This window comes from Caloenas nicobarica, chromosome Z (assembly GCF_036013445.1).
Source record: "Caloenas nicobarica isolate bCalNic1 chromosome Z, bCalNic1.hap1, whole genome shotgun sequence".
NCBI lineage: Eukaryota > Metazoa > Chordata > Aves > Columbiformes > Columbidae > Caloenas > Caloenas nicobarica.
In genome coordinates, this window is record NC_088284.1 from 99,800,063 (window position 1) to 99,820,183 (window position 20,121).

The following is a 20,121-nucleotide window of genomic DNA, read 5'->3' on the forward strand; positions in this document are numbered from 1 at the left end:
TGCCCCCGTCTCATTGCCACAGGGTCCAAGGCCCTGCCCTTATCCCAAAACAAACCCCCCTCCTTCCACCCTTGTCCCCATCTCTGCTGGCTGAACACCCACTCGCTCTTCTCGGGGGGCTGTAGGTTACCTTCCCACTTTAGAAGAGCATCAACGTTCCAACCATGCACATCCCCTCAGGGGATGTGGGTGCAGAAGCTGAAGAGGAGTTTGGCCTGAAGCACAGAGCTCAGGACCCACCTTGTCCTTTGCTGTGCCCTGGCGGCAGGTTCCTCACTCAAGACAGGAATTGTTCAGTTTGCCCATTACGAGTGGCTGTCACCGTGCAGTTGACAGGAAGGACTTTTTTAAACTTACCCCATTTCTCGACAATGCAAATATATTCACATAATCTTTCATTTCAATGGCTGTAGGAAGTTAGATTTTTTAAAAAATGGATAAACTTTTCCAAACAAAAGCCATGTTTGATAGGACCAAAGCGGTAGGACCTTCAAAAGGAACTAGACGATCTGTGAAACATCCTACAGGAGCCCAAGCGCTTCCCCAAGCACTGCCAGGCACCCCCGGCTGCCAGACAGCACCGACCCAAACACCCGCAGCCGGGGTTACCTGCACAGCCAGCGGCCGGCGTCATGAAGGCAGCAGGAGCAGCTATGTCTGGTGTCCCCGAGTGTTCCTCTGAGTCCAGATGCAAAGATTCATGGCTAAATGTTCACATTTTATTACACATCTGTCCTCACTGCCTGGTCAGGAGTAGATTAAAAAAAACCCAAGCAAGACCTCGGGGGAAATCCCCCCAGGTCAGCGAGACCAGGATTTCGTAGTCCATGTGCAATTCCATCCAACCCACTTGCAAACAGTGCACAACCATGCAAATACTTTCCAATCCAAAACCTTTGTGTACGAGCTGAACTTAAAACAGACACTGAAATAGCTTAGGCCACAACCAAGTTGTTTGTAAAATCCTTTTTAATCTAATAGAAATGTTTTCATGAATTTTTAAAAAAGATTTCAATGAAAACAGCTTTGGATTCAGACATTCCCTTGCCACATTGTGAACATAAACAGCAGCATTGCACTAGGAACAAGTGACACCGACCAGTCGAGCTTCACGATTTTGTATGAAGCGGAAAAAAAAAGCAAACTGCTTTAGCAGAAGATAATTTCAATTATTTTCTTTTGTTTCTTTAAAAAAAAAAAAAACAAAACACCAACCAAAAACCAAACAGGGGCTATCTCACCATTGTTCTCCCTCTCCCTTCTTAAAGGAAGAGTTCAGCTCCTGCAGTCTGAGCGCTACAGCAATGTTTGCCAAGTGGAAAAATACAGCGGGAGAAGAAACTCTTTATCCCCAGTGTTATTAAATCCCCAAAGTTGCAGGTCCCTTTAGAGGAAAGCTTTTCTTACATAAGAAAGACAATTAGAATTGGCAAACTGATGCAAAATATTTATTCCAAGTTAGTTATTTTTGATGCAGTAGTTTTTCCCCCTCATACAGACTCAATGTGATAGTCACTTTTTAAAATCTGTAAATAATGTTATCAAAATAATCTTAATCTTTGAAATCTCACAAAAAATTTATATTTTACAATCCACCCTGAATATCAAGGCTGCAAGAAGAAGAACACAAACAATTCCTATATCCAAATATTTTACAGCTGTACCCAAAAAAAAGAAAACCACAAACGCCTGGTTAAGTGATGAAGCTCCCCGAGCCGCCAAAAAAAAAAAAAATAAAATAAAAAATTCATGTTATTAGCATTAATTTAACATAATTAGAACTTCAATAGCCATTTTGTCATTGACAATGATTGTTTTAGCACACCGGTACCGCACGCCACTCTGTAACGCGGGCGGCACTGTTAGAAGCTTGTTGTTGCAAAGATCAGTCAGCCACTTGTGTCCTGCTTACAAGACTGAACTTGTGCACTGCCCCACAAGGGATTTTTGTCAAAATTTGCTAGCTGCACAAACTTCTATTAAGCATTAGGGCAAAACCAAAAGAAAAAGCTAAATAAGCCAATTTCTCTCTTCTTTGGGATACAATTATTTCCCTTGTGCATGAAGTATCAACAACAAAAGAAAAAAACTGAACAGACTGGAGACAGAATAAACTCTGTTTAGTTTATGCAACCCCAAACACGTGTTGAACTATGAACTGAGTTTATTGGGTTGGTTTTATTTATTTTAAATTTTCTTGTGCCCACTTTCAGGCATCATCATCTGATGTTTCGCTGCTACTAGTTTCTGTGTCTGAGTCCTCAATCTTTGTCTTAAAAGTGCTTCTCCAGTGGAACAACAGGCTGGAGCTGCGGCCCTGAAGAAATCCGTTCTTCCCAAATCCGTTTCTTCTTCGCTGTAGGCATGAAAGCAAGTTTTAAAACAAGCAAAAGTGTGGAGAGTGTCAGTAGCCATCAGTGGACACAAATTACGTACTTAACATGCTCTGCACAAAGAATGCAGCCATGCATGCACTACAATCACACTCCAGTTCTTTGTCTTCTCCAACACCCTTAAGAATCACACCACAGAACACTTGTGCACGAGAAGGGAGAGGGAGAAGAGCAGTCGCAAGTGGCAAGGGCTGTAAAACATACCTGCTCTGATTTAATTTGGAACTCTTTGAGCTCATCCTCTGTGAGGGGAAGGTAGTTCTCATCATTTTCAGGATATTCCTGCCATCCCATTTCTTTCAATAACCTGATTTGTGAAGAAAATAAAAGGGGCATGGGAATGAATGCAAGGGAACAAAGGAGAGAACATTCTGTCCATGAAGCACAAGGTTTTGTATTAAATCATTGCCAATTCATCAGGGAATCTTCTATACTACAGACCACTTCAACAATGCTTCTTGTTTACCCAAGATTTTTCATACTCGAGGTCTTTTACAAATATTTAATCATCAGCAGTCCTGTACGATGGGTAAATAACTCATCTGGCAGAAGGAAAGCAAGGCAGAGTTTGAAATTCTACCCAAGGACACTGAAGGAGGAGTTGAGGCAATCAAACCAGCATCACAGCTCAGGATCTCCTAAAACTTACTATCTGCTTACACCAGATGCTCACACGCTGCTTACTCACCAAAGCAAGATACTAAGTAAATATTTTCTTAACTCTCCCCTGCTTTTACAGCATTTAAAGCAGCACAGGCGTACTCTAAGTGCAGACAGAAAGTAGTGTGTGCACTTGAGGGTCTATATTCAGCCTCCAGACCATTCCATTTAGGACACCAGCTTGTAAATTAACCAGAACTGCACTAGGTTTGTGCTCGCTCTCGGTGTGGGCAGGTAAATATATAGGCAGCATTAATACACAGGGATGTGGCACTAGAGCAGCACAGGAATTTAATTACAGACCCCAGCAAAGTCTTGGCTCACCTGGCCTCATTGTCTTGTTTTCAACAAGGCTCCACCCAGCGCAGCACTAGTCATGAAGCCCACACACCTCTAGCTCCAAACACACAAAACTACTGCTGCTTCCCAGACGGCTGGCTTTGAAACAGTCTCCGTCCCCTCACACAGTCCAAGGACTCACCCTCCTTTACTCCAGACACTTTGTTTTGCCATTTACTCACCTGTGTTCTGCTTCCAGTGAATGAGAGAGGTTTTCCCCCTCCTCCGGCAAAGGGAGAGAAAGGCCATTCTGATGGCAATTCTCTTCCCAGTTTTCCTTTGGTTCTGGTGTGCTGTTGCTTTCCATCTAAAGAAAAATAAAAGCAAAGTGTGCTTGCACAGACCATGCCAATAACACAGTTCCGAGTTCAAGCTTCTGCTTTTGGAAGCAAAGCCTTTCACCTTGAGTCAGTGTTTTTTACGGAGCCTGGACGGATAATGGCTGAAAGCAACTTCTACTCCGCTGTGACAAGACAACACAATAGGAATGGCATTCGGTGGATGGCACTTTTGTGTCAAGGTATAAGTGCTGCATTATAAAGCCATCATCGGTGGCTTCAGAGTGACAGTAAGAAAAACGATGAGAATGAAATACTCCTAAGGACGGCCCTTCCATACACATTAACCCACAGACTTATGCATTTAGAGGTCTGGTCTAAGCCTCCGAGGCTTAAGCCACTATCGTGCACCTTTCGCGAGCACTGAATTCAACCTCCTTGTGGATGTAGTTTGACAAAGAAGTTTGAAAGCAAATTAAGATGTTAAAACATAGTATTGTTCCAATCCTTAGAGAATCCTTCCAAAAAATCTAGATTACCTTCAAAATCTGTGACCTTCCACCTCATTTATTACTTCTCTATTTGCATTTCATTGTATTATGCATCTCCCTTCACCACAGTGCTGTGCACCACTTCCGCTGGCACGTGTGCCAGACCAAGGGAAGTAATTCCTTTCCTCCCCCAGAGCATGAATTACATACACTGCTCTGTTTTCTTCCCAGTACCCAACTCCTTAAGTACATAATGATAATATATACAGTAAGGACAACGAACTTACATCATCCAGCTTGTCACATTCTCTGTTCTCTGTTATCTCCCCATTCCTATCATCTTTCAGTGTCTTCAGGAATTCGCTCTTCTTATCAGTGGTACGGCGCATCAGCTTCGTCAAGCGTGAAGAGCAGATCTCGATGGGAGGGGTGGTGCTGGAAGGACTCTGGACAAGGGGAGTAGAATACAGAGACTTTCAAACTGCATTGCTGTGAAGATGGGTCTGTGCTTACACCTTTCAAAAAGCCATCAGTTCTTTGGCTGGCTCTTAACCTCTCAGAATAAATGTAATGTCAAATTCCCATCAAAATACTGACTGGTGCTGGACATTCACTTCTTCCTTTGCCAGCACACTGTTCTCCCACCTATCATTTTCAACTCTTAATTTTTTATTCTCCTAGTTGTCAATTCACTTGGCCATGAATATGTTTATTTTGTTCCTTCGCAACGTAAAGCTTAAGCAATGCTGGAGCCCACAATAGAATATTAAGGCAGAGAACTACACGCAGGACTCTTAGCCACAAACATTAAAAAATTAAGGCGATTAGGCCTAGTTCAAATTTGCATCAAGCCATCCTGACTCTCTACCCTGAAATTAAGTGATGGGGTGGTGATCTCCTTTCAGGGAGTGGTCACATCCTTAACTAACCACAGCTGGATGTGAAATAGGCAGCCACAGCCTCAGCGTCCTCCCCTGAAGGGCACACAGCCGATTCCTTGCTATGTACTCCCCAGCCCTGATGGGTCAGTGTGCGGCCAGACACAGGCAACTCTGGAGCTGGCATGAAATCTGATCAGCTCAATTCATGCACCCAAGGCACCTCCTGTGCTCTTACACAGCATTTAAGCTTTCTTAATTATCTTGAATGTGTGAACCAGGTATAAGGCACAAGAGTTTGCACATCCGCAGTACCCCAGTCACAACACTGCCATAAAAACATCACTAGCCAAGAGGAGCTTTCAAGTTTAATCTGTTCCATCATCTTGACTGGACACACAAAAGAAATATAAGAACATGCTACATGAAAGTTCCCAGTATCTTAACTTTCTGCTCATATATGGAGTTCACATCAGGCTACTCTATGACAATGAGGAATTTAGTCACTCATATGCATACCTGACACTAGAATCTTGCATGAAAAACTATTATTTCCTTCACTTGCTTGCTTTGATTTTTTTCCACAATATTAAAACAGACTAAAATTTCCTAAAGCCTGTAGTATTTCCACCCCCCAGTCCCTTTTTAAACTAGGGTGGGAAGGTTTCAAAATCAGGCTCTTCAAAACGAATCTCCTTTGCAAAGTCTTTTTATCATATAGCTCTCTGAGCAAAGATCTAGGGAGCTAAAATATTTAGGAAAACAAAAACAAGGCAGTAACTGCTGCTTATATTTCTAATGCCTGTTGCACATGAAGCAGTGGTGTGCAATAATGCCTTTCAGGGAAGTGCATGCTGAAAGTAATGTTTTACAGTAAACGTTTCTCAGGTGGCCTTTTCAGATTTTGCCTAATTCAATACAGTAAGAAACGAATCAGCCATTGCAACAGACATAACAAGTGATTGTGAATATTAGGATAAACAGGTAGCATAGTATTGAAATTAAAGCTCTCAACATAATAACTAGTTTGACTGCAGTAATAGAAGATAATCATGAACAAAAGAGACTAAAACTTGGATGTCTAACAGAGATGGCTACTCTAACAGAAGTCATCCTGTATAATTTTTAGAATTCAGACTGTATCTTGTTTTGGTCATCTCAGACTGGCTCGTGGGGACACGGTGCCAATGCTAGTTGGCACCCTTCTAGTTGTGAACACACTGTGGTCTCTTGGGAATAAAGGTATTATCTCCAACACTTCTGCAGGAGCAGCATCATCCCCGTTTCAGAAATAAAAAGGCAGAAATTACCTGTAGTAGGTGTGTGGAGCTAGGATTACAATAGTATTTTTGGCCATGGTTCTGTGTTTCCATACTGCATGACTCCAACAGATTCAAAGAAAAATGTATTACAAGTGCTCAATTTTAGATGAGAGGAATTTTTTAAGACCTTTTTGTTTAGCTGATTGATGCTGGTAATAAAAGTAGCATTAAAGGAAGTACTGCTTGTTCTGGGGAAAACCCAAGCTGCCTATTCCTGCTGCCAGATTAGTACCTGACATCTTTGCTGACTGAAGTTTCAGGCAAGACCTTCTTGGAGGGGTGAGGAAATAAAATAATGGAGACTACTTGCATTACTACTGTATGATATGAATTGAATGCCCCTCTCAATATCCACCTGGAGGTGAAAGCCTGTTTACATTTACATATTAATACTGCAAAGGTGTCCATACTGTGCTGTGCATTACACAAAAAGGAAGCCTGTCAGTAGCACAAAGGACTTGGCCTAAGGACAGACAAAAGCAAGGTAAGGGGAAGGAATACAGTGTAAGGTCTATTTGTCAAAGTGATAGCTGCATGCTTGTTAACTATTGCTTTTAATGGCTGCTTTTGCACTCAGCAGGGGCTAAAGACAAAAAGTACAGGCTGTTGCAAAGTAAAGCCTGCAAAGCAGAGAATCATAAAGATAACAAAGTCTTATTTTAGAAGTAAGAGCTGTAAAGGAAAAAGACAAATGCACAACTATAAAAAATAACATTGTTACACTTGAAACACAAATACACTAATTTCAGATTATGTGAATAGGTCACTTATCACAGTCTGTTTTATTTCTGTTCTTTTTATGTATGATCACAAACCTGTTGAATTTTGACTCCCAGAAGCAGAGGGGAAAAGTTACTCAGTGTCACTTTTCTATTAAGCCTTGTGGAATTTCAAGCTCCAAACCAGCATTTTGTATATGAGCTATAAAGTGATGCATAGAAATGTTGGCCAAAATGTGTTTTGTCACTGTTACTGCTGAAATGGCAACAAATTTATATTCCAAGGTTCTCTCTATACTTCAGACCAAAAGCAGAGGTCAGTCAGTTTCCACCTCACCTCCTTCCAACACCAAAAATAAAACTGTAACCACATTAAACCCTCCCAACCCTCTCAGAGCTCATTGCTCGTGTTGTTGCTCTCCTAGAAAAGGGAAACGAGGCAGATCACCCTCCTTCTCCTTCTTTTCCTATAATAAAGAACAGCATAGGAATCAATTTATCTATCTTTTCACCTCAGTTCTTGGTATCTGCACTCTGATAACATCAAGTGCACACATCTAGTTATGCAACACTATTTAAAGCATTAGTATCTTTTTTTTATATTGGAGGGAAATTCTAGTGCATTTGGACAAACAGCAACAGCTTTACATCCAGGTAAACAACATTTTTATTTCTTTTAGTGAATCAGAGATGTGGCAGAATGTGCTAAGAACCTACAAGTGAGTAATTCTTCAAGGGTGCAAAGATAGGTGTACCATGTACAGAGAGTACCTTATCATGTTTAAGTTATAGTAGGTGATAGTGATAAAAGTTCCCACCCTATCCCCAAACCCAACCTCTTACCTCTTTGGGAGAGGTGAGGACTGAGCCACTCGCCAGTACCGCTGGTTTGGTTACAGAGACTGGACTGGTAAAGGCAGAGTCGCGGCTGGAGGAAAGCGAGCCTGCTTTATGTTCACTTCTGTTTGCTTTCCATGGACTTGGCTGTGTTGAAGAGAACACAAAATACTGGACAGTAAACGGTAAGCCACAAGTAGTAAAACAGATAAGCATCATATTGGCTGTTGTAGGGACTTTTTCTCCTCCCTCTCCAAGAACAGTCTCAACAAGTTTACCTTGACGCCCATTATTTTTCCCCATAGCACACACAATTCTGCTTCATGGCCACCACCTTCCAGTAAAACACAATCAGAGCTCAAAGAGAAAATCCAGCATTACACTTCATTAACTGGAATCACCACTGAGTAATGCAATGCGTCTTACAGCTATCCACAGGTGGGAAGTAAAAAAATACCAATTAAATTCACATTTCACACAGGAACACTGTATGCTACAAAGACGGAGTTTGCATCTCTTGACATGAACTTCCCCTGTATGAGGAAGAAACACATCAATTAATATTTCTGTCCAGGCTGAGAATGCAAATTATTTATTTCCTAGGGCTGTGAAAGTGTCCATCATTGTACTGATTTACCAAAAACAACAACAACAACAAAAAAAAGAGAGTGAGAGAAAAGAGGAAAAAGCAACCAGTTCATTAAAGTGCACGAGCACTTGCTGTTTTGCTCTGGATGCTCTCGGTAGTATCCCTTCAAATACACTGGCAATTTGGCTGAAAAACAAAGACTTCAAGATAAGTTTTTGTTACTTGGAATGTTATTCTGGACCCTCTCTTATCAACCAAGGACAAACACTGTGAAGCAACTATCTTTACAAAAAGGATCCTAACAAGAAACTTGTATCAAATAGCACAACAGATACACTCGTCAGAGCATTCAGACATACTGGTTCCTTTGACCCATTAGACTTCTGCTGACAGCTTCAAGTGATTAGCAAAATAACTCATGCACAAGTGGGATTCAGTTAAATCTGAGATGCAGCAGATCTTGCATTCTGCAAGCAATGAGAGCAGAAGCCATTATTTCAGTATGTTCTCACTGTTCCACTGGGTTGTTTTATTCATTTTTAAGTAAATACATCAATAGGGGAGGCCATCAGCACTACTATTCCAGTCCAACTTAAAAACAAGAGCAGTCCACGTTACTGAATGGATTATTCTGCATTCACAGCACACATTCCTAACATCCCCTTCAAACACAGAAAACATCCCCGTCTGCAGAATGTTGCCTGGTACTAAAATTAGGGTATAGAATTACTGTGACAAAGGGTTTCGCTCCGCAGATCTGGTCAGGTTGCACCGCTTAGACCCTCAGCTCCTGGCTGCTGATTGCTGTTCTCTCAGCTTCCACAAAGAGGCAGCTTAGACAAATTCAAAGACAGACCCCTACTGCTTTCGTAGCAAGGCCACTGGAGTCAAGCACAGCAACTAGGGGTGAATATCAAAAGGAATCGTTTGCAGACTGTGACCTTCATGGATTGTTTGACTGTGCGCAATTAGCCATCTCTGTTAGCCAAGAAAGAATGTAATTGTTTCACTGCCATCGGTTTTCTTCCTTTCAATACTACTTGGTACAACTTAACAACAACACTTTTCATTCGGTTTGCCCTGATAGCTTCCCAATACTGCTGACTTTGTCAAAATTAATGTTTTGACTCCTCTACTACTTTATGTGCTGCAACTTCTGTACAACTTTCTAGAGTCCTCAGAATAATGCATCCTACCATAGCTGCTTTATATCTATACCTTTACATGTGTGCATCATGCACACAGTTTTTTCTGCCTAAGGATATAGTGATCTCCCACCTTTAGCTTTGCTAATGGTCACCGTTCATTAACAAAAGTGCTGTTGATGACACCAACAGGTAATTTTATAATCATTTTTACCATTAGGATTTTTCCTGCCGCTGGCAGATTAGGCTTGAATTAAGAGAGACGCACAAAAGAGCAAGAAGCTCTAAACTTGCTTTCTTACAAAAGAGTTATTATTCTTTCCCATTTTGTTTTTATCTTGGAAGTATGTAAGACTAGCCTACTCTAATCATAAGGAAGATTTCATTTGAATGTTGCAGCCAGCATTAGTAATTAATAAATTTTAGACACCTTTTTAAAGAACAACAGAGCTAATAATTTTATTTAGCTTCTTAAATACTTTCACTACTCTACAAAGTTTCTAAGGAATCTACACACGTAGATTCTCTGGAAAAATGGGCAAGATAAAGCCTAGAACTAAGAAACAAAATCTACGTGTTTTTCAACACTCCTATATTTCTTTCAGTAAAATAATTATAGCACAACACCCATTACTCTTCCAGGTTGTCTCTAAAGTTCCACTAAATTAGAGCTAAATTGCAGGATGTTACAATGTAATCTGATCTTAACCTCAACTGTTTTGAACACATCAAAGTATTGTAACCCAATAAAGATTTTTCAAGGCTGTCACGTGAACAATTCGAGCACATCACAGCACACATTCCACTTCTCCAGCATCGCCTGTTTTGTCTAACTAAGATAAGGATTTGTCTAATGCATGAGAGCACACCCTTTCGAACAGGCATCAGTGGAGTCAGGAGAGAGGTTAGTTCTTTGTATGGACAAGACAAAATGGCATTTTAATAGGGAACAACAACAATCTTGGTAGTAAACAGATCTCTACTGTAAAGGCCACTACCCCAGAAACTACTGGATTCCAACTCCTGCTACTTGTTAGGGGTTTGATTCCCCCCCATGTCAAGGGAGAGAGTTCTCCCTTGATCTGCAGTTCACTAATTTGGCTGGAAACCCCTGTACCTTGGAGGGAGGAGCTGCAGGTTTAGGAACCAGATTTTTGTAGACACTTGGGACAATGGTGGTGGCTTTGTTGCCATTTGCCAGATGAGAAACAGGTGATGTAAATGCAGCTGAGAAGGCGGCAGCAGGATCCTCTTTTGAAACCTTTTTGATGACCAGCATCTTGGTAGGTTGCTTGGCACTAGGGGGGTTTTCTGTAAAAAAACAAAACAAAGATTGTGAAATACAAATGTTCAGTTTCATAACAGCTTCAGTATACTGCTCCAGTTCCTCTCCCTCAATCTTAGACATTACACATCTGATTCTGAGACTACTATCAGTTTTTCTTTCATTTCAGCTTTGATCAAAGATACTGGATAAGGGTGTCAAAGTACATTCTTTCTTCATTTAACCACAACAGCTCCCTTGACGCTGAAGGGAAGAACTTACAGTGACATCAGCTAACAGCCTTCTATCATACTACAGGAATCAGAACAGATAGTAGCATTTTATTGAGCAGCCACAGATCAGCTTTGTTAATTCACCAACACAGCAGAAATACTTAGCATGACTTATCCCTCAAAAGACACAGTGTTTTTACAAACAAGGACAAGTAATATTTCTTAGGCCAAACCAACACATTTATAGGAGCAGAACAATTTAGAAACAGTAGTGGTATAAACAGCTAAAGGCCCCATAATCACTAATTGTCATTAATTTTTGAGCAGAATAATAGCTACCTGACAAACATGCAAAAAGAATACAATCTGGTACTATAGCAAGAAGTATTTTTGAGGGTTTTTTTTTTGTATTTGTACTGTTTACAGTATGTAACCCAATTAACCTAGCTACATTCTTGTCCTGGTTTTGGCTGAGATAGAGTTAGTTTTCTTCCTAGTAGCTGGTACAGTGCTGTGCTTTGGATTTAGAATGAGAATGTTGGTAATACACTGATGTTTTAGTCATCGCGAAGTAGTCAAGGATTTTTTTTGTAGTCAAGGACTTTTCAGCTTCTCATGCCGTGCCAGGTACACAAGAAGCTGGGAGGGGGCACAGCTGGGACAGCTGACCCAAGGGATATTCTACACAATGTGACATCATGCTCACTGTATATTTTGGGGAAGAAGAAGGAATCGGGGGACATTCGGAGTGATGGCGTTTGTCTTCTCACGTAACCATTATGTGTGATGGAGCCCCACCAGGGGAAGGAGAGCAAGTGGCCGCGTGGTGCTTACTTGCCACCTGGGGTTAAACCAGAACAATTCTAACTAGAGATTAACAAACCTGATATTAGTTGCTAGAACCGGTACCATGTTTTTTTTTTTTTTTTTCCAAAGGCCCAGATACACATACCACATTAGAATCAAAAGCAAGCCTGTTCAGAGCTTGGGAAAAAAAAAAAAAATCAAATAAATCCAAACCACAGAATTATGACAGTTTTGCTGTATTTCTAATATCAAGATCACAAGTCAGGAACTAATGTCTATTTCACTCAAATCTGCTCTGCCCTTCAAGTGATGTCTCTATGAAATTGTAAGTGCAGTAACCCAGGAAGCAAATGCAGAACAGTGACGCTACTGCCACCAGCAGCTTTTTACGACAAGACAAGCACAGTTTCAGGAAGACAAAAAGGCCAAGACATTAGTGAAGATTGTGGGAGGAACACAGAGGAGAGAAAGACAAAAATTGTCTGCTTCACTTAAGTCTTTAAACTATTTTTGAGTGAAAAAAACCATAACATTTAAACACTGGTTACAACTTTCTGCTTCAGCACCAGCATTCTGTACAGTGATGTAAATATCTTTACCTACCCCATACTCCAGAAGGTGTCCCTAAAGGTTTGTTCTGGTTGTTGTGTCTTCCAGCTTCTGGGTTCAAAGATGGCTGTAAAAAAAAAAAATGCATGAGTACATCATTATATCACATAACAAAAAATAAACTCAAAACCAAAATCAGTGTTAACATTATGCTTCTAGGAACAAAGAGTACAGGCAGATTTCTCTGAACAGCACCTGAACTAGAAAAGAGTGCTTTATCACAAGACATCTAAAAATCAACTTGGTATTCTCCTTGGCTTCTGCTGTATTTCCAACAGAACTATCAGCGGGTTCAGGATAGGTCCTTTAAGTCTTCTACTATATGATTAAGTAGATTCCGCCAACCAATATACACATTAAATATTTAGGTATTTAATCAGCAGCTCAAAATATAAAATAGAATTCACATATATGAAGAATCTAGTCTCATTTTCCAAATATTTTTAAACAATAATTATGCATTAATCAATTAAAACAAAACACAAAACAAAAGCAATACTAGGCTCTTAATGTAAAGGAATAATGAATATATATATACACATTTACTGACGAAAAAGCTACATGTAAATTCATGTTAAGCTTCAGAGTCCACTTTTCAGGACAACACTGTATGCAGACTCAGTGGTCTCTGCAGACTTACCTTTGATTCAGTATCAGAATTCAACTTAGTGGAACAACTAAGGACATGTCCAAGCTCAAAGCAGAGTACAGAAAAATCTAAGCATTCAACGACAAGTGTTCCCGACTAGCTATTCCTCTTCCCCCATCCCAAGTCACTTCAGTTCAAAATAAAGCCATCTTTTTCCTCTTTTTAATGAATTCTTCATATGTTAGTTACTATGGTGACAGCATAAGTTTCTAATAATGAGCTTCTGAAATAGTAGGCATTCCTGTTCTATAAGAGCTAGGAAAAAAATGTCACACCATAGCATAAATTCCTGCCTCAGACCCCAGAAATTCCTGTGTGTCAGTGCTTCATTTTTTAGTTACAGGTCAGTTTTATAGCAGGGGTGCTCATGCCACAGGAGAACTTAGACTAACAGCCAGTTTTGCTGACCTTTCAGGAAAAGTGTTGCCATCGTCAGCCACACAGGCCTAACAGCTATGTACTTAACCACAGCATACATTAGTTTCACCCCATGGCAAAGACAATATAGGAGTTATTTAGCAAAGCTTGCTGCTAGACACTGTATGGTATTATCACCTTAAAAAAATGGTGGAAGTAGTTACAGAAGAAACAGCCACATAGTTGGGGAAAGGCACTCGAGAATGAAGTAGTACATGCAAGAAAGATTTAGACCAAGATACACTTCAGCAGGGCACAGTTGCCATCATTACAGTAACTTTCTCAATTTCAACAGGCTTTTGATAGTCTAAAGAACAGGCTTATAGAAATCCTGAATTACAGTATTCTTGAGAAATCAGATTAAGAGAAATCCACATGCAAGCTTTATCACTGTTCTCCAGGTGTTAACCACTCTGTGATGCAGGCTGTCACTCCCAGCAGAAACAGGTGAACAAGAACCCGCAATCACTCCCCAGGCACTTCACCGAAAAAAACCCAGCAGCTTACATCAAACTGGCTCCTGTGGCAATTTAAGTGTAGACTCTAGATTTTGGGCTGAAGCAGCTGTGGACATTCATATATTTCATTCTAACTTCTCGAATAGAAGCAGCGCCATCAAACTGCCACAAGTATTTCAGCAGTAAACAGCCTTCCAGAGATAAATGCTGAATAAGAGCAAAAAGCTCAAGCTGATGACACACACAAGCATGCAGACTATCACCAGAAACTCTCATTACTGGAGGCTTTAGCACTGAAGATGAAGTCGAGGAATTGCATCAGGTGAAGAGACTGAGTTACCAGAACCTTACAGATGATATTGACCTCATTACACTGGTCAAGAAGAGCCTAGAGGCAGCAAGAAACAAGATGGAAAAAAGCAAAACATGTGGCCTGATAACAATAAAATCCTCTCCAGGGGACAGGAGAAAAGAAATTAAATTGGAAAGAGAAAGCAGAAAAAGTGCATGTATCTCAAAGTATTAGCATTAAGGAATATACATGGTAAGGATGAAAGCCATAAGTCCGACTAAAGATACTCCAAGTAAATATAAAGCCAGGAGGCAAGAGACCATCATACTGATAATACTACATGAGTTGGAACACTGGATAAGAAGAAAGCTGGTTAACAGGAGATACTGATGGAAGAAACGGCTCAAGAAACCCTGATCCAGAGATTAACAGAGAGACAGGAAAACACCTCTGATAACAGAACACTATTCCAGAAGATTGGGGACAGATGGTTGCAAAGGTCTAAGCATGTCATGAACAAGCTTGGGAAGGTTATCACAAATACCAACATGCACCAGAATGCAGGAGACAGGAACAGCAGGCAGACTGAAGATAAGCTGAATAGATGTACTTAGCAGCAAAAAAAAAGGCTTTGTAAGCACAGCCACAAAGTCAATAGAACTGCTCTTCCTGTGGCAGACTAAAGTGTCACCTTACGGGTTTTGCTCAAGATCTGGCTTGTGCATTAACAATGCTGTCTTCAGTTCACCATAACCATTTGGCAAAATATCTGTGCCAAACCCCATAATCCAGCAGGTCGCCAAGTCCTGAGGACTCTGGGTACCAATCAGCATCCTGTCAGCACTGGAATAATTTTATTAAAACTGTTGTGATCTCAAACATGGAATGGAATGCAACTCCTTGCCACCTGTCAACACTAATAAAAATGAGATCTGAAAAGCCACTTCTCACAACTGTCACTTCTAGTGAGAAGCTACACACTTACAAAGTCTTCTTCCTCAAATTGCAACTGCTCTTTATCGTCCTTCTTCTCTTCCCTGGATTCAACAGGCAGCTTTTCTTGAAAGGCGGAACTTTTCCGAGAATGGAAGTTGCCATTCCAGTGGCGATGAACTCCAGTTCCTCCTCCACCACGCTGGTTCCCACCATCATGGCCCCGTGAGGGACCATGCCAGCCAGGCTGGCTGCCAGAAAGCCCAACATGAGCTCCTTTAGAAACACCAGAATCTACAGAATCATGGCGGAGAAGGGACGGCTGATGCCAGCAGTCTAAACAAAAGGAGATAAGTATGCAAATAAATAAAGTCAACACAGCATGCAGAATACTGGAAACATCAGGCTGTTTTTCTTGTTGTTAAGTCAGTGTTCACTAAGTAACTACTAGGCCAAACTTATTAAGCTACCATGTGATTATATCAGAAAACAAACCAAGATACACAATGCACATAAAGCTACCATAAACCCCCACTAAGGCCTGAGCACATGGCATGGCAGAATAGCACGAGTTTCTTTAAGAATGTTTTGAAAAGGTTCAAGTTTGGGAAAACGTTGTTCATATTCTGCAGAATTCTCCATTCTGTAGAATATTCCAAAATGTTTGCTTGCGGGCTGCATTCTGATCCCTCTTACCTCCTGCAGTTCGGAGGGGCCCATTATTGAAAAATCCATCAGAAGAGTTGTGTCTCCTACGGCTCACTCCAAAGCGGCCCTCTCCACGGGGAAGATGCTCTCCATGTTTCTCAAAGGTGGCTGCAGGGGACTGCAGAAAGTAAAAAGTGATGTAATGATGCATTCGTTAGGGCACACCAAAGAGCCTATCAGTCCAATAGTGACATTTTGTTAATGAAAAAAAAGAAAAAAAAAAAAGAATCAACCCAAACCCCACAATCCTGTACCAGTTTTCAATCCAGCATCCATATCTGCTTTGCTTAGCCAATGTCAACAGTCAAGTGAGCCTGACTTGAACGGGACACAAACGTGTGGATCTTACACAGAACCAGAGAGAACCTAACATACTAATCTTACCACTGGTCTTTGCAAACACATGTTTTCTACAAAATTAATTTAAGAAATCCTATGATACACACGTGCTCATTCATTCACTCGCTCTAAAGACAGAAAAGCAGACAGCAAGGGAGGATCCAAACAGTTTGAGTAAAATTCAGAGATACCCAAGTAAGCTAAAGCATTTTTGGACTGAAACAACTATGCTGCTGTAGAAAACGTTAACGCTTCTAGCATTAAGATTCCAAAGAATCTTTTACTCTTCGCTTTCCCTTGTTTATAAAAATTCAGAGGTTTGTTTCAAATGGATCAAATATCCTGAAATTACTTTTGTGTCCTCATATTTAAGCATGAAGGTGAAAGCTGTATTCTTTCTTGTTCAATGTTGTCCATCATGATCTGGTTTGCTATTAAAAAATGTTTTTCTCCGCCACTATGCACAAGTAATGCAAATTGTTAAAATCCTAAACCAGACTTTCTGGTCAACCTAAGCTGCTTCTGGAATTAGTTTTAGAAAGAAGGTGACAAGCAAACTGCACTCATTTTAAGGTTGCAAAAAACTAATGAGTATTACCAGGTTTGGAGTTAGAGCCCAAGGGCTTATCACCAATCTACCTACGACTCAGCAAAGGTCAGATTATTTTCATAAATCAAACCCAAATTATATCCTGCACTGTAAATAAGTGGCAATAAGTGGCAAGTGTAAATAAGTCTTGACTCCCATAGACTTCGGGCCATTTCTGTCATTTGCTATTTGGGATCCCACTCAAGTCTCAATGCAAAGACGCTGAACTACTTCCATGTCTGAAGGCAAAGATTGTTCCTCCTCTGAAATAAAATACATTTGTTGAAACAAAGACAACAAAAATGATTTTCACCTTTGTAAGTTTCCAAAAGCCTTCCTTAAAAACCCAAAAGAAGTTAAATTAAAGATTTTAAATTCACCAAAACACTGGATCTTTTTTTTTTTTAATTATTGTCATAGCTGTAAGAAGGAGATGATCTGTATTCAGGTTACCTTGGTTGACTGTGGTGTTGAGAAGTTAAGCCAGGCAGGAACAAAGTCATGCTGCGCCATTTAGGTCCAGTGTCTCCCTTCAATAAAATGAGGCATCAAACCTCATGGCCAGGATCTGTAAATGAAAAGAACATTGCCTGAGTGTCATATTTTCCAAACTGAAATAATAATAATGTAATTTATTTCCCAAAGCTTGGCCTATACGAATAGGAGGGGAAAAGTGCTGTGGTTTTTCATATTACACTTAAGCATTTTTTTTCCTGCTGACTTTGGTCCTCTGACCAAAACAGGTAAGAACTTAAACATAGCCACGTTAATTCCTGTTTACAATTAACACACCCATTAAATTCATGATAGGATGGGCATGGAGGTAGGAAGAAAACAGAACAAACAGCATACAAAAGCCATACAATGCATAGATGTGTAAAATCAAGACACGACAGAATTTCAGGTACATTCCTTCTTTGCTCGTTATGTCTCATTTGACAAAGGGGTGATCACTGCATGTTTTATTCTAGAGGCTGTAAATCAAATGTGACCAAACTGGTGATGTTAGAGACATTAGAGAGCAGATCATAGACCTGAAAGACAACCATATGCCAGCTCCTGCATCCCCAAAGTAAAACTATAACCAGACTCATCAACTTCTATGCAGCACGGAATATTTTAGGCTGAAACTGCTTTCAGAGCTAAGAAACCAAATAGTTAGGAACAGAACACAAGCTGGTTGAAGGATCTTAATGGAAGTTAAACTGAAGACCAGCTGAGGCATCTCACAAAGTAATCTGAAACTGAATTTTCTTTCCAACATGTCACAGCAATTTCCACTGCTCAAAATGATGACAATTCCATTATTGCTCTGTATAACTGAATTCTGTCTTTTTGTAGAAGGTTCTCCAGTTTACCATTTTGATTATTTTTCAACTTTAATTTATGTATGAACAAGTCAACACTACATAAGCAAAGAAATAAGTCCATATGATCGCTTACCCTGAGTTTGGCCTCTGCAGTCCAATGTCCTCAGTTTCTGTGCTTCACTGACTCTTGGGTTTCTTCTTTCTCCAGTATGCTGTCAGGCCAGCTTTGAGGCAATAGCACGTCTCGAAGTGGAGCACGAGAGGCCGCACTTCGTGCCAACTGTGCCCTTCACCCCCTCAGCTGCTCATTTTAACCTCTCTTTGCACTCTCACTACAAAAAAAAAAAAACCAAACTAAAAGGATAATTTATATTGAAAAAAAAATCCACAACCACGTTCACCTCATTAAATTTCCTCTGGTCGTGGTAATACAGAAGTCAGCCTTTACATTACAAAAAGGTTTGTCAAGTCTGTGCGACAACATTCAGAGCAACACCATGGTTAATACTGAACAGACACACTCAAGTCTGCTGGATCATTCATGATTTGAAGCAGATCAACCTGAACGCTCTGGAAAAAGGATGACGTTACATAAAAATGTTTGCCCCAAATGCTGAGATCTAAACAAGAAGCATCTGCCCAAGTGCTCTTAAAATATAAACTTCATTTTTATCACATACATCTGCTAAAAAAAGGTATAGAATTTCAAAAAAAGAATGTTAGAATATACTCTAGTCTTCACGTAACTTGGTTAATGCTCCACAGAGCTAAGCTCTACTTGATATAAAGCTCAAAAGCAGGCACAAATATTGATCTCCCTGTTTTTCACCATTTACATGCTGGAACACAGGTCACATGAACAAAAAAATGCCAGGTCCAAAAATAATATCTTCTGCTCTATTTTTTGTAGACTGGGTGCTGCTTTTAAAAGGACACAATTATTCCACAAGAGCTTCTTGTTCTACAGTGGAGAGTTCACTTCTGGGTCCTCTTCCATGAAAGAGATGAGACAGGAACTGTAGTCACTATAAAAAGGAAACAAAATGCCATCAATACAAGCAGCATAAACATGACAAAGTGTGACTAGAGAGAACAGAAGGAGAAATTGAGCAACTAGTGCAAGTGCCAAAAGCTATGTGATCTCCGATCAAAACAAAATCTGAAATAATCTAATTTAAAAAAAAAGGTCCCTGAAAAGGGCATTTTTGCTTTTAAATGATCAATTCCCATATTTAGTTTCAAAAAGGGCAATACAAACAAGCTGAATCAGAATAAAGGGAAGAGTGGAGAAACTGCATGCAGCTGCTGCAAGGGGTTCCACACTTCATAGCAATTTTAAAACCTGCTGCTAAAATAACAAAGAGTCCAGGTTGCAGATAGGCTTGGCCATTCCATGGGCCTCATCTCCTTTATGTCCCCACATGAGGACAGATGAGGACATCTGCTCCAACACAGCCAGACCCAACTCTCAAGAGGCTCATGATAGTAATATATCCCATATTCCATTAACTCCTCCACAGAAAATACCAACAACAAAAAAAATCTTTTTCTGCTATGGCCTCTCTTTCCTTGAACCATCTTACCTAACCAGAAGCAAACAGATAAGTTTAATGCTCCTGAAACACCTGAAAAGTTTTATTACTGTTTGATGCCATCAGCTGTTTCTCAGGGTCCCTTTAGGCAGGTCTTCTTATGCCTTTGTATTTGACTTAGAGTTTGTTTTCCTTATTTGAATATGGTTCTGGTCTTTGATCAGGTTTGGTTTTCAATGTAGTTACTATACCATTTCTTTAAGCATGTGGATTTTAAAAAAAAGTTTTAAAGATTGTTTTGATAGAGGCCTAAAATAAACATACACAGGG

The 20,121-nt window shown here is 40.2% G+C and overlaps 1 protein-coding gene across 1 annotated transcript in view; it reads right to left on the reverse strand.

Moving 5' to 3' along the window:
* Positions 1-1,026: 1,026 nt before the first annotated feature.
* Positions 1,027-20,121, reverse strand: part of GPBP1L1 (GC-rich promoter binding protein 1 like 1) — a 32,721-nt gene continuing 13,626 nt past the window's right edge. Inside the window, exons 2-12 of the mRNA XM_065657350.1 lie at positions 18,393-19,284; positions 17,403-17,517; positions 16,010-16,139; positions 15,366-15,649; positions 12,559-12,631; positions 10,769-10,962; positions 7,924-8,064; positions 4,449-4,607; positions 3,575-3,699; positions 2,598-2,700; positions 1,027-2,356 (exon numbers count right to left, since the gene is read on the reverse strand). Of these exons, the coding sequence (XP_065513422.1) occupies positions 2,210-2,356; positions 2,598-2,700; positions 3,575-3,699; positions 4,449-4,607; positions 7,924-8,064; positions 10,769-10,962; positions 12,559-12,631; positions 15,366-15,649; positions 16,010-16,139; positions 17,403-17,462 (1,416 nt within the window). The 5' untranslated portion in view covers positions 17,463-17,517; positions 18,393-19,284 and the 3' untranslated portion in view covers positions 1,027-2,209. The remainder of the gene's footprint in view (positions 2,357-2,597; positions 2,701-3,574; positions 3,700-4,448; positions 4,608-7,923; positions 8,065-10,768; positions 10,963-12,558; positions 12,632-15,365; positions 15,650-16,009; positions 16,140-17,402; positions 17,518-18,392; positions 19,285-20,121) is intronic.